This window comes from Copidosoma floridanum, unplaced genomic scaffold (assembly GCF_036245765.1).
Source record: "Copidosoma floridanum isolate Cflo_tuat_1 unplaced genomic scaffold, Cflo_Japanese_pri ptg000001l, whole genome shotgun sequence".
Taxonomy (NCBI): Eukaryota; Metazoa; Arthropoda; class Insecta; order Hymenoptera; family Encyrtidae; genus Copidosoma; species Copidosoma floridanum.
Window position 1 is genome coordinate 9,089,157 of NW_028321878.1, and position 15,260 is coordinate 9,104,416.

The 15,260-nt window shown below is 39.3% G+C and overlaps 1 protein-coding gene across 1 annotated transcript; it reads left to right on the plus strand.

The window, feature by feature from the left end:
• Positions 1–6,604: 6,604 nt before the first annotated feature.
• On the plus strand, positions 6,605–9,472 carry Kdsr (3-ketodihydrosphingosine reductase). The gene is made up of 4 exons (XM_014353584.2): positions 6,605–6,979; positions 8,179–8,608; positions 8,689–8,930; positions 9,009–9,472. The coding sequence occupies exons 1-4, from the start codon at positions 6,788–6,790 to the stop codon at positions 9,219–9,221; spliced, it is 1,077 nt and encodes a 358-aa protein (XP_014209070.2). The 5' UTR covers positions 6,605–6,787; the 3' UTR covers positions 9,222–9,472.
• Positions 9,473–15,260: the final 5,788 nt, after the last annotated feature.

Genomic DNA, 15,260 nt, shown 5'->3' on the forward strand with positions numbered 1-15,260 from the left:
CCCGATGCGGTAGTAGTGAACTGAAGGAGGAGGCGGTAAAGAGCCGCGGAGGGGCGGGGAATTGACGGCCTCGTTTCGACGCCTGCTGCATCCAGCTGGGAGCTTCTTATTTTTCCTCGCCCTTTCTTTCTTTTTTTGCGCGCACCGTTTGCCTCCCCTTCCATTTCTTCTTTTTTTTTTTTCTTTTTTTTTTTATTCTTGGCGACGCTCCCGAGTTTTTCCACGTTGCTCGATCTCGTGCAGGAACGAGGTTGGATGAAATCTTGAATGTGGAGGGCGTCTCTCGATCTCTGTAATGACGATGGGCTTAATGAAGTCCCTAATAGAGTCTGTTGGTTTGCACGTGATTTTCGTTGAAGTGGATTTTTTTCTCACACCATTTTCGGTGAATTTTAACTCACGACGCGATACAGTATATATAATCGGGGATCATTATTGGAAGGTCTTATCTTGGACGTACGCGTTGATACATTGATCAGTTTCTCTATAGATTTCAATCGGTTAATTTAAAGAGTTTGAGTTTTTGACAGATTAATTTTTTTCTCATTCACAGGCATGATACAGTCAGAATTTTATTTTTCAATTTTGCAAACATTTACATTTGTAAGCATACAAGTTTCAATTAGAACTTGATTCATCAGCCAATCTGTTTGTAGATAAATCATTTGGAGTTACTGTATCAGCGAGAACTGCCGAATGATCGATAGCTAAAAAAAATGCACCAAACAAAAATTAACAATTTGAAAACGTTCACGGGACGAACTTGACAAAAAATTTCGAGCCACTGCTGTATTTTAGTTCCCGTTTGTGCTAACGTTTATACTTTCTCTTAGGCGCTCGATATCTGTTAAAGTTGTTTCATGTCACACATTTAAGTTCAACATCAGGTTTACCTCTACCGTCTGTCTTTTTTGAGGGTACTCTTGTTGTGTAATGCCATGTGGTGGCTTGCGTGACTGAAACGGCGTATTTATACCGCCGTTGGGAGCTTACGAGGCGTAAGTAGATAAAGCCGCGTATGGTCAGACAGTCGTTGAGCTGGAAAATGAATGGCTCGATGATACTTTTATTTTTCTCATCGGATTGATAAGAAAACATGCGTGATCACGGCAGGGTGTCACCACTCTCGCGTGACCGGTCCCACACACTCACACACTCATGGTAAATGAGAAAAATAAATTACGCCAACGCTACCCTGCTCGGCTCTACGATCCCAACTTACCACTTGGTGTCACATTACAGCAACACGGGCAACAAAAATATACGCTCTGACTGGCGTATTTTCGGTGGACCACAGCCCACGCAGGGAGTGTCTCTTATTTCTATGTTCCTACACACACGCACGCATGTATATGTACTCGAAACATGGCAAATGTGTGTATAACTAGGCTGTTCATCCAGTGGTTGTTGCCGGAGAGAGCAGAGTAGCAGCTGCAGCGATTCTCTCTCGGTTTCCGCGTGTCTCCCGGGCTCCGCGCGTGCACCAGGGGGTTAACGTCCCCAGCTGACCCAGACTCTGAATCGATCTCCATTCGCGTTGCTCTCCGACCACCCCCTTCTCTTCTTAACCCCCTTTACCCTCTCCCGGGCCCCCATCCCCCTCGCATATTCACCTACTCACAGTACAACCGCCGCCGGCAGCAGCACTGCTGCCACCCTCTCTCTCTCTCTCTCTCTTGCGTGCATTTTTCCCTCTCCTTGTAGCACTAAAACACCGCTGCGAGAGAAGAGCAGGGGCTTATCGAGAAAAAGAGGGGAGGAGAACACACCACCCCCCGCGAGGGTGATGGCTGGGCAGTGCCACCGTGTAACCTCAAAAATCCGCGTACGTCATCGTTTGCGTCTTGTTCCACGGGTACTTACTTGTAATAGCTCTCACTGCACACTGTACGCTGTACAAAGTATATATAGATTCGAGCCCTATAGTCGTGATACTTATGCACATGCACCCTCACCAATGTATGTACAAATACGTCGTATATGAACGTCAAGGGAATACGTGGTTGTACGTGGCCTAAAGAAAGTTGAGAGCAAAGGTGCATAGTATACGTTTGGCTCGTTTTATATCGGATACTTTTATGACAGCTATTATGTATTACGATGACATTATAGTTGCTCGAGTTTCTTTGTATGTCGTAGGTGTACTGGAGTGAGGAAAGGAAGTCAGCAAAGTGTTGTTTTTATACAAAAAGTTACTACGTTGTTTTTGCAAGTGGCGCAAAAAACACGCGACCAAATAGATCGACCGAGAAATTTTTTGTACATTGAAAAACTTTCGAGGGATCCGACGATTGGAAAATCAGCGAAGCTATGCACTCCCGCTCTTCCACTCCCTACTTCTAGTTTTATTTACCCCAGGCATCTTGTTTACGCTTTACGAACTCCGAATGACTATTTACGACTCGAGAGGCAAGAAATTCCTTTTCCCTCCCGAGCGTTTTTATTTTTAATACAAAAAAGTGTGCGCTCGGGGAAGGGTTGGAAAACATGACGACAGGGGAGGGTAGCACTGGGCGGGGGTCAAGGGGGTAACGTCCGGGCAGTGCTGCCCTGTACAGCCCCGAAAATCCAAGCGTCATTCGATCCTCTCGTTTCTCCCCTCTTGCCGTTCTCTGTCTTCCGCTTTCTGTCATGAATTTATGTGTTTGTTTTTTTTAGGGCTGGTGAGTCATGCTCATCGAATTTTGAAAATATCTCTGAACATGGAGAAAAAATTTAATTTCACTTCAAACAAACTGTTTAAACTGTACTTTAAACTAATACAAAGTGTATATTGTTATAGTCTTCAAGGGTATTTATACCGTTTGGATATATGTATTTTGAAACGTCAAAATTTATTGGACTCAAATTTTGTGTACATCTTTGTTGGCATTTCACAACCTAACACTTTATAAAAGTACCAGAATTTTAAAATGCTATTTTATGCTAGGAGGAAGAAAAGAACAGTTTATATTTTTTTGTTATTTAAATGGTTTCATATTTAGATACATACCATAAAATTAATTTCGAAATAAAAAATATTATGTTGTGACTGCTTACTTGAGCGTTTACGCATTGCTTGAAATGATTCATATGGTCTCATTTGTCCTTAACACGGACATTTGTTACCCGTGACGCAGTTTCATAAGTATACATATTTGTCAAAAACTTTGGTGGCACTTTCATTCAACTCAGACAAAACTTGCTCAAACCCATGTCTTACCTTAGTCCCACAAGTGCCATATAAGCAATGAAGCATATCAAGTAAAAAAACAGTGAGAAATCGGTGATCCAAAATGTATAATAGTGAATAAGTAATAATCTAGTGTAAAGTTATTTTAAGTAACAATAATGACACTACGAAGTGTTGAAAGCAGATATTGAAAGAACTGCCGTAATCGTGGGATTACGTTTTGTTTTTGTAACGATGAAAATACGATGTTGTATTTTGAAACAGGTGATAATTTAACGGGTTCTAGAGAAAAAACTCTTCATCAACGAACGAGGGCTGAACACCCTTGAACAAATTACCCTTACGGAAAATATAAAAAAAAAAGCATACATCCAAATGATTTTTTTCTGTACAAAACATACACATCTAAATATTGAATGAACCACACGTACCGTTTTCCCTCCCTCTTTCGAGCCCGAAAAAAAATCTAGAACCCCTTTCAAGAAAAAAAGCTGCTATACTTGCGCATGCATGCCGCAACTGCAAGCTCGGCTCAAACAACCCACAGTCCTCGGTATAGGGCGCTTGCGCAACAACGAGGTATGCATACACGTGTATATATATATTATATACATCCGCGTATGCGAGGTACACAACCCGGCAGGAGAGAAAGCAGGGCGTGAGGAACGCGTGCATTCAACCCTCCGAGGTGAGTGAGAGTGGAAGGGGGAGGGGGAAGGGGGTGAACGAGGGGGCTATGGACCCCTGGCGCAGGTGCAGCAGAGAGCGACCTCACCCCGTCGTTGTGTGTGGCACACGCAGCCCCTGTACTCTGTACACGTACACGTATACATGTACAAGCACACCGGCTGCAAAAGGTCACGTACCCATCCGACCCCGAGAGCTGCCGTCGATCGTTCACCTCTTGTCCTGGGATCTTTTGCTCTGCATCCATCGCTCTCTCTCTCTCTCTCTCTCTCTCTCTCTCGTTATCGTGATCACTGGTTTGCTAGCTCTTCAGATAAGTAGTGCTTGGCTCTATCAAACTCATGATGTGCGTTATGCAATAAGATGTAGGTGAGAATGCTCCAATTGATGCACCAACACATTTGCCCCAAGTGACTCTACAAAAATGATTGACCGGTGCCAGGTTTACCATCAAAAAAACATCATGGAAAAAACCTTTACTGATAATAATCATCAATAAATATACAAAATTAAGGAAAAAAAAAAAAAAAAAAAAAAAAAAAAAAAAAAAAAAAAAAAAAAAAAAAAAAACAAAACGCACAGCAGCTCAAAGCGTATAATACATAACGAAGGTGTAGGCACGAAAAGCGATATATGCAGTACAGTTATACGGGGGAGAAGGAGGAAAACGCCCGGATGGAAGCAGAAGCAAGGGAAAAGGAGAATCGATGCGCGACGAAAAGCGAGAGAGATCGAAAGCACCCTCGGCTGTGTCTGCCGCGTATACTGGTTCGCCTTCGCCCCTCTGCTGCTGCGCCTCCCTTTTCCTCTCCACCCTGCCCCTACATCGTGCTTTTATTCCATTCTTCTTCGTTTCGGTCTGTCGGTGTTCGTCTTTTTTAAACTTGTCTCCCGGGGCAACGTTGGGAAATTATTCAACGCCCTCGCGGCTTTTGACGAAAAACTAACTCCACCGTGGGACTGTTTGTGCAGATTTGCACTATCGGCGTGTCTTGTCGAGGAAAAGTGACGTTTCACAGCGTCACCTCCTAATGTACCACTATGCAACGATGGACGCAAAGAAACAACCAGGGTGCAGGTGGCAGGGGAAAAGATTGTAAGTCTGTTTTTCCGCGATCCAAGAGGAATGGACATTATCATATATACGTAAAGTATAATGTAGCTTCTCTTGGTGACGAGGAAAACTTCGAAGATGGCTTTCGCCTCGTGGATACGCCCTTCCGCTGCAGCTTGTTCTGGTAATCTCTCAAGACGCGAATTTCGCAACAGCGAGAGAGGGACGAGGAAAGAATACGCGGGGCGATTCCTCCCCTCGCGCGGAAAACGTCGAGGGTGACAACGACGACGACGACGACGACGGCAAACTTCTCCCGAGAGACGGAGGCTTTCGTTTTGTCTGCAACTCGCCGAGGGGGAAAATGAATGTGTGCGCGCGCGTGTGCTACATGGGGTTGCTGCTTGTACGAGGTCCCAATGCTAATTTAGCCGGCCCGGGAATTTGCATATTATTATTATTTTTCTTATTGGGGTAATTTGAGCTGTGTCTCTTTGGAACGTTGTGCTTCGTTGGTTTTAGGTGGAATGGGGCAAAATGTTTATTCGTGCTTTGTTTTTGGTCTCGGTATTTATACATTTTTTGAGTGGATGAAAATGTTTTTTTTTTTTTTTTTTTTTTTTTTTTTTGTTCAATGGGAAGTCCAAATATAGCATTTCTTGTTCATGTATGTAAGTTGTATACATATTTTAGTGTGTTATGCAGTTGCACTTCGAGATTATATTTTATATTTTTTGAGTTTTTTTTTCAACGCTAGAGGACAAATTAGGTTATCACTTGTTTAACAATTTTATAATCACTGGATAACTTTAAATCATTTACTTTTATTCGCTGCTACTTATGATATTAATAATTTTAGTCTTTTTTATCTTATCACTTGTCGACGGACTTAAATTTTATTTTTATCCTTGAAAAAAATGATTAGACTAAATGAAAAAGCTTTTTCCGTTCAAGCCAATCAAGTTGTCAATGCCCGATAACCAAAAATAAATAACGTCTGAGGTTACGAAAACGTAAATGTAAATTTTATGTTTAATCTAATCACTCATTAGCGGGTCGTAAAAAATTTCATTGACTCATGAATTATTGGACATATCTTATTCAGGGATACAAATATATAATTAATGTTTAACTGAAATTATAAATACTATTAAAAATAAGAAAGTAATTAATAAAGAAATATAGAAAAGAGTAAGTAACAAAGAAAATAATTAACAACAAGAAAGTCATATCTTCTATCTGTCAAAACTTTTAGTTGATTGTTATTGATATAATTAGAAAGTGTGTAAATCTTTATGTCGATCTATAAAATAATTCCTTGTACGCTCATAGTCCTACACAAATAGATTTATTTTTTTTTTTGTTGTTGTTATTTTTAATACTTTTTACTGTAATTATTTTGAGCATAAATAATTTCTTGGTTTTAATTAGAACAAATAACTGAAATTTTAACATGAAAATGTGGACATTTAATTTCGTAGATGTTGGAAATAACTAGGTTTGTAGGTACTTAACAGAGGTCAGCACGAGATGGACTACTAAAGTTGTATCAACAGCTGGCTCGTTAGCAATGTACCTTACCTTTACAATTTTAGGATACTAAATCACCGATAGGAGGCGTTGTTTGCGCTTCATACTTGCAGATCGGCTAGACAAACAACAATGCACAATGCTCGTGAACCACATGTTCACATACAACTGTTCAACTTACTATTTTTCCGGGTAGCATTTTAAGTAGGATCATTAACGTTTAAAATGATACAATTACTGAGAACTGCGTTATTTTAGTGCGTGAATTTTAGTGCAGTGTTAGTAGTGATCGGAATACATTTAAGTTGATTGAAATACGGTGAAACGTAGTATAAGTAATCAAAATGGACTGGAACACAATAAATTATTATTTTTCTTCGCTAGTTATTCTCGTGTATGGTTGGTTGTCATTAATTATCTTGACGTTGAGTATAATTGTGTTTTCGTACGTTTATGAATCAATTCGAAGATACATGAAAAAGAAGATAAATGAAGAGTCACGGCAGAAAGGATTACTTTACAAAAAAAATGTCATTGTAAGCAGAAAAATTAAACAATACTTCATTGCAATAGATTTTTGTACATCTAACATGTTAATAAAAAACATGTTCTCGAAACATTGTAGCTCTTACATTTCTTTATATTTAAAATATAAAGTACAGTTGAGGTTATGTTGTATTCACTTTTTCCACGTTTATTATTTAAATGACGTGTAGTTCATATATTATTCTTTCGATAATTTAAAAAAATAAATTATATTAGATTTATGCCTATCCGATTAAGTACAATAGTAAATTATTTAAGAAAGTATTAATAGTGCAATTTTTCATTTTGTGATCAGAAACCTTAAAAAAATTGTTTTATGCTAGTTGAAAAAAAATCCAGGGATGTTAATTTTTTAGATGTAATTTAAAAATTAAAGCAGTGGGCTGTTATTTTAAGATTAAATTAAAAACTTGCTGGAGTTTAAAATAATTATAATCCCAAGCGAAAATTAAATTAGTAAATACTTGATAATAACTAATAAAAACCGGTAATAAGAAGTCATAAATTCTGTTATTATTATTATTATTATCATCATCATTATTATTATCATTATCATTATTATTATCATTATTATTGTTATTATTTTTTTTTTCTTCATAAGAGGCATGTTCGTAGGTAGGTATAAAAAAATAGAAACTGCTAATAATTATTATAAATTATAATTAACTGGAATTTATAGTTCACAATATGTATTATTTATTATTATTTTTAATTTTTTGAGCACTAATACAAGTTTTTACAAATAATTACTAATTGTTTATAAAAATTATTTATTGCTGTAATTGAATAAGAGAACAAAACTAAATTTTTCGATTCAATTTTTACAAAAAATGAAAAAAAATACAGCCAATAATATTCATTACAATGATAAATATTATTGTAGTATAAAATCAGGACTTTATTATTTGTTATCATAAGTTATTATTTGTTACTTTTCTTAGTAAAAAATTAAATTAATGAGATAATTTTTGCTAGGAAAAATCAAGGAAAAAAGCTACTCGAGATTCTGACAAAAATAAATAAACAAATGCGACATATTCGCCAAACACGGGCTCATTACTAGAGAGAAAAAAAAAAAAAAAAAAAAAAAAAAAAAAAAAAAAAAAAAGAATCCAAGCACATTGGGTCGCACACAATTTTTTCTCTTTGGCATCGCAATTATGTTCACAAGGACGAACTAAAATTCCAGGTGACGGGCGGCTCGAGCGGCATAGGCAAATGCGTGGCGATCCTCGCAGCCCAGGAAGGCGCCAACGTCATAATAATAGCCCGGAACTTGGAAAAACTGACGATGGCCCAATCGGAGATACTCGAGGCTTGCCGAGACAAGAAGACCCAACAGATCGAGGGTATATCTATGGACATCAGTCTCGACTACGGGCGCGTGTTCACAGCTATCGATGAACTGGAGAACAGGCTGGGACCCATTTACATGCTGGTCAACTGCGCGGGGACCGCCGTCTGCGGCAAGATCGAAGATACGACCTCGGATATGTTTAACCTGCTGCTTCAGCTGAACCTCGCAGGCAGCTACTACTGCACGAAAGCCGTGGTGCCGAAAATGAAACAGGCACGCGAGGGTAGGATCGTGCTCGTTGGCTCGCAAGCCTCTCTACTCGGTAACCCAAGCTACAATCTATAGCACTTGAATTTTTATATTTTTCAACTTTGGTGTAATTGTTGAATTTTTTTATTTCAGGAGTATTCGGATACACAGCTTATAGTGCCACCAAGTTTGCGATAAGAGGCTTGGCTGAGGCTCTGGCGATGGAGCTTACGCCTCACAACGTGTTCGTCACTCTGTCCTTGCCTCCGGATACCGATACCCCAGGCTTTGAAGTGGAAGAGGAAACCAAGCCCATGGAGACTAAGCTCATATCCAACGCCTGTGGTCTGATGCAGCCGGAAGACGTTGCCAAGAAATTATTCTACGACGCTTTGGTGAGTCGATATCGAATAAAACGACTTGAAGGAGTCGATCGCTCATTTAACACATACATATTTTTTTGTCCATTTCAGGATGGTAAATTCTTCTCGACCATAGGAATGGAAAGCTATCTGGTGACTACTGTGTGTGCTGGTATGTCGCCGTATAGTTCTCTGAGTGAGCTGGCCCTTCAGGTGCTGCTGATGGGGCCTTTCAGGATTGTCAGTGCCTTTCTCCTGTACTCCTTCCGAAAGATTGTTACCAAGTGCATGAATGACAGGGAGAACCAAAAAAAGTCCGAGTAGTCTTGACAATCGTCCAGCTAGCCGTGCATTTATTTTTACTTACCAAGCTTGGTTTCATCGGAGCATGAAAACCAATTCTCAGGAATTTTTCTACTGTTTTAAATATTATTTTATTTATAAAGATAATGACAAGTATAACTTTGACATTGTGATATTACATAATTTTTAATGATTATTGTGACCAAAAATATTTACGTGTGAATGTATGAGTAACTACTTGTTTGATTATTTTAAATAATAAGCAAAAATAAATAAACCTGTTTGAAACTACATCAATAAATATTTGTGAATAATGATACAATTTTCTTTAATTGATGATTGCACAGAAAATAAAAAAAAGTCACTATTTGAGCATAAGAAGGTATCGACAGTGTTGAATGAATGTTATTATATAGAATGGCAGGAAAAGCGACGCGGGTATGAAAATTACAAAAAAACCAATCAATCAACGGTTTGGTTTACTTTTATTTAGTATCCCGTAAGTTTATAGCATAATGTTCTTCGTCTCGTTATTAAAGCCGTATGATTCTTACACACATAATAGAAACAGGCGCGCTATTTCACGCTCCTTTGCCACAATTTTTTTCCTTTTTTTTTTTAATGTTTTTTTCTTTTTTTTAGTTCATCACACTTTTCTTCTCTTGTACAATACGCAGTAACTCAAAAACGCATTCAAAATACACGCACAACGCAAAACTTATCCTCAGAAAACACCCAATCTCACTTCTTTTTTTTTATTGTTATGTTTAAATAACGTCAATCTTCGCTCACTCGATCATCATTACACCCATGAAAAGCCACTGACGGAAAGTGTACTTAAGCTTTTCTCTTTTTTTTTTCCATTCATTCATTCGTTTTACAAAAATTTCACCATCATCGCGCAGTGAACGAAAATCCAAAGCGACAAATTCATCTCCCATCTCTTCTCCTCGCGAGTCTCGCGAAACATACGCACATGTTTCGCAAGGCCATCGAATTGTTGTTCCTTAAAAAGTGTAAAACCGGCTGGCCAAAAGTATACCCATGTGTAATATGTGTATAAGGAAAGGGGTCGGAGGGAGGAGGGGGACAAGGGTACAATGATTACCTTCTTCTCTCACTCGTGAATTTCAATAATGTACAGTCGACACGAAACCCGCAGAGTTTACCCACGCACTCTTGGAGTATTTATCATGTGTATATGCTAATAACGAAGTGAGTAATTTTTTTTCTACCCCTTCTCGGCCACACATCGCCCGCTCTATTACACCGCACTCATTCGTCATCCGCGTGTACGCAACGCACGCGCGCTCGATCAGTCGACACAATAATATATCAAACACTCGCTCCGTATCGATGCTCTCGTCGCCAAGTTCGCTGATTTTATGTCCGGCATCATCTCGTAGATTCGAAATAGCGGGAATCTACGGGACGAGGTTTCGTGGTACTATGATTTTTTTTTTTTTTTTTCGCACACGCGTGTACTCTTATTATCAGCGTTTGCTCGTTCGTTCGACAAGGATTCCACGTAGTTTTTCCACCCCTCGCTGCTCGGCATTTCGAGCAAAAATCACACCTCGCGCTCTCAAAAAAAAAAAAAAAAAAACCTTGGTGATTTTACACTCGTGGCTCTGTTTCCGATCGGTCCGTCGAACGCTCGAGCTTGCGGTTCGCATGATTTTGTTATCCTTCATCTCGAAAAGCATAATTTTCTTTTTGTTTTTTTTTTTGCGTTTACGCACTCGTCGTTCGCTCGCGTCGAGTCAACACGTCACTGTTTGTACAGCAAATCAAGTGTTCACCCCGTTACATAGTTTCATTGTGATGGTTTAACCAAACCTCCACGCCGAGCAAAAAGTAATGAGAAAACATTTGCAGGCCCTGGGCGTGCATGCGTGTAAAGTAACAGCTACCGGAACGTTGATGAAGAAAGAAATGAGAAAGGGGCGATGGGTGCACGCTCTTCATCCCACGCCACGTCGAACTGCACCGAACCAACTTTCAATTTCTTTTCTTTTCTTTTTTTTTTTTTTTCTACGTATACCCACTCTTTATCTTTACCGTCGCACGCCCCATTTTTTTCCCTCCCTGCAGACTCGAGACTTGCATTAAACACGACGACGTCTCGCCTCCGTCTGTCGCGAGATAGGCAGTGATTATACGCCACGGCTCTCTTGGCTTCGGTCTTTCTTCATCGCAAACGGAACGGCGCGCCGGGACGGACGGAGTTGAAAGCTGAAAAAATCTTTCTCTCGGAGGAAATAAACGACACGCGTCTTCCCGAGAACCTCACCAGCACCTGTTTTACGTGGATGTGTCTCTTTGATTTTTGACCGAGAGCCCCGAATCGCTTGCTTCGAGTTCGCGGGGATCCACTTGGAGTAAAATCATCAACGTAACACTTTGGTTCTCGGGAAAAGGCTGACTCTCGCATTACACCTCCCACGCGTATTACTTACGCGCCAGCAGGTGTAGTGAGTACGTGGTAAAATTTCTACGAGCATGCAAATGTGCGCTGAAAAGAGAAAGGGAAGAAGATGCAATTTTCGTAAGCTCTTCTTTGTCTCGCTTTTCATGCGCGTTATTTTTGTTACTCGCTGGTACAAACAATTTTTCGTAGGATGAGTGTATGAACGATTTGACGTTTCATCGAAGGGACGACGAGGACTAAATCGCGCTTAGAGTATACGGAATAAGAGATGCGGTATTTTTCTCTTTTTTTCTCCATCTGCTGTATAGTTCCAAGTCGTTCCTTCGAGTTTTCATTTCTCAACGCGAGCTCGCAATTTTGGCGCTTTTTACGCACGTTTATGAACAATACTTGCCTTCTCTTCCCCACATATTTAAACGGTGTCATTGAACCAACGCAGCTTACCGCGTCGAGTCAACAAAATCACCGTTTGTCATAACTATACATAGATTCACGTACGTCTGGCGTAAACAATACTTTTTTTTTTTTTTCGCGTTTATTCGAGTATTTGGACTTGGAATGAACGCTAAAATCATACATCTTATACGTATTATATACCCACAAACTCCTATGAACTATATCATCATCGACGCGCGTGTGATCCACCAGTGCTAACTTTGTTACTCATTTCGTGGATGCAAAGTAGTTTTATAATAATTGAAAGACGTCTCGAGTTAGGATTATGTTTTTTTTTTGTGCAGTGACATTTGGCATCTGGTTTTTAATAAATTTCATCTCAATCGGCGTGCAATTTTTTGTTTGTTAGTCTTTTTTATACTCTGACAGAATCTACAATTTAAATGTTTAAAAAGTTGACACAAATACGTCTCAACGAATTTTATAAAAATTGCATAAAAACGTCGACCTAACTAAATTTATCATCTACTGTGTTGGTGAGTCATTTTTTGGCCACTTTTGAGTAAGCATAATGATAATAGACTCGGTAAAAAATTTTTCGTCACGCTGATTACAAAAGGTGCTCGACTGTAAGCGCTACTTATGAAATTCAATAATCAAATTTCGAGTTAGCACAGGCGGTCAGACTGACGTTTTTAGTTAATCAACACATCATCGTTCTCGATTGATCAAAAAGTTACACCATAATATTTTTAGTTTGCTTGATTTTTTTACTTTTTTTTTTAATTTCCATTGAATAATGCAACACGTACGGCTTATTGTTATTGTATGTATAATTAACGCATGTATACTTAGACTATGTATTTACAATCACATGACTCGTAGTTTACTCGTCCCTGTGCTACCGCGAATCTCCATCGATTCATTTAATCGCCTGTTTCTCTCCTCCACCTTATCATTCGTATTCATTTCACATTTTTAAACAGGGCCTTTCTGAGTCTTCATCTAACAAACTACTTCCAAGCTTTTTTTTAGCTTCCTTTCGACTTATTGTTTAGCTCCACGGCCGTCATCAAGCAGAGCTGAAACCCGTTCAATAGATTTTTATTTTTCATCTTTTCTCAAGCAGCACTTTACTTCATGTACAATTCATGCAAAGTACACTCAGCTCTCGTATGTAGACATATAGTATGTAACGATGTAACAATTTGCACAACAAAAGTATATTTTTAAGCCAGCCTCGTCATTTTTGTAAATTATATTCATTTTCGTTTACCCAAGTGTAGCGTGTTGATTAGTAAATTTAACTGACTTGTTTCAATGTTACACGAATAAAACGTCATTTTATTTTGCACGAATTAGTCACTAAAACCGAATGAACTTCTGAATTGACTGTGCAATAATTTCTTGGTCTAAAGTGTAATTGTAAATTGCATCATGTTTGTCAAACCATCGAACGAGTTTCAATTCTCAGGCCAAGGAGCATCGGACGAATTATCACTTCTAATCCCGGTTTCACTTTCGCTTTCCCCTTCATCCCTTACAATCGCAATTATATATTTTTAGTCAATAATATCTACGTAAAATATCTTGCACGACTCAGGTGCACTCAATAAGAATAAATACGTAATTTTTTTCTTTTCCTCATGTCGTTAGAGATCCATCGACCACGATACGACGATTACGACAATCGTATCGCTATCGATGTCCAATTCTGCGAGTCGGAAGTCATTGAGGTGAGCTCGATTTGGATCCTTTTTCTTTTTTCGATAGTAAAATTGATTTCTCCTGAGGATAAATTTCACCGCAAATTTTCATATCCCCAAAACAAGGAATTTTTCAATTATCCCGCGTCACTCGTTAAAACGCTCTGCCCCAAAAATCCACCGAACCAAATCGAATAAAAAAGTCAGGCAGACAAATAACCCTTCACTCGAATCGCGCATCAGCAAAAAAAAAAAAAAAAAAAAAAGAAGAAGGAATCATTCCCTGTCGACCGGAAATTTCCGCATCACGTAGCCGATCGATCGCCTGCCCCCAGCGCTGGATTTCGGATAACACAGTGCTGGTGACACGAGAGAAGAGACATCCCTTTTTTTCTTTTCTCTTCTTCTCTAATTACAAAATCGATTGGCCCCAAGCTCTCCCTTTTTTCCCACCGAAAACAACAACTGTCTCGTCGATCGGCAGGAAACGGTGTTATCTCGATCTCACCTCACGAGGACTCGCTTTTTGCGTTTTTTTTTTTTCATCTTTTTAACTACTATAATTTTCACGACACCTTGATGGTGTAGTGTAATAAGGTAACGCAGGTATACGAGAAATTAAGGGCCTCGATGGCGCAGCAAAAGCTCGACACTTGGGATTGTTTTTTAAGTTGTGCACTTTTGGAAGAAAATGGAATTTTCTATAAATACAATCTATAAATTCTCTCGAAATATAAAAAGCATCGTCAATTGGTGGAGGCAGAAATAATTGAATAAAAAGAAAAGCAAAGTTTCCAAGACACGAGAGTCACGCTGTTTGCCCGAAAAATAGTACTAAAAGCACGTAAACCCATTGCGCTCGTTAACGTTCCGCGAAATCAGCGTGAAAACTAGACAGCATGAAATAGAAGGAGAAAAGCTCTTGGAACTCGATCATCCGTAAATCAACGCTCGTTACCTGGGAGAAATTAAAACAATTTGCCCAAGTATTGAGTCCTCGACCGCTCGTGAAAACGTGCACGCCCGGGCGAGAGCTCAAGTGAAACAAGTCAGCGTTCGGTCAGACGTGCGTTAGCTGGAATGAGGTAAAAAAAGGAGCTCTCCAGACGACCTGATTTTCGCTAGATTTTCACGACCACGCGTCATTGGTTGAATCAGCGAGGGGATTGCCGTCCGCAAACGAGCGCTCAAGCTGGTTCGAGTTTGACGATATTTCTCCTCTAATTGTCGCTGGCGCAAGCAATTAGGATCGAAAATAGACCATCGAACCCACCTGAATTCACACATGCTCGAGTATTCATTGAATTGCTCAAAAATTAATGACAAAGAAAAAAGAAAAAAAAAAGAAAAAAAAAAAAAAAAAAAAAAAGAAATACTCCAACGTAAGGGAACCCGCTGCTGTGCCATCGATAATCACAAGTTTTCGACTAACAACTATATGTACGTAAGTATGTATACGCTAACGGCCGGATCAGACTGTCTCGAGATGAAGACCGCGCTCTCCTCCAACCCAAAGCCCCTCCCTCC

What these genes read in the sequence shown, in the direction of transcription:
- Kdsr (XM_014353584.2), top strand. Translation starts at nt 6,788, where the DNA reads ATGGACTGGAACACAATAAATTATTATTTTTCTTCGCTAGTTATTCTC. An exon ending in TTTACAAAAAAAATGTCATT is followed by an intron (nt 6,980 to 8,178) that starts GTAAGCAGAAAA and finishes CTAAAATTCCAG; the next exon opens with GTGACGGGCGGCTCGAGCGG. An exon ending in AATTATTCTACGACGCTTTG is followed by an intron (nt 8,931 to 9,008) that starts GTGAGTCGATAT and finishes TGTCCATTTCAG; the next exon opens with GATGGTAAATTCTTCTCGAC.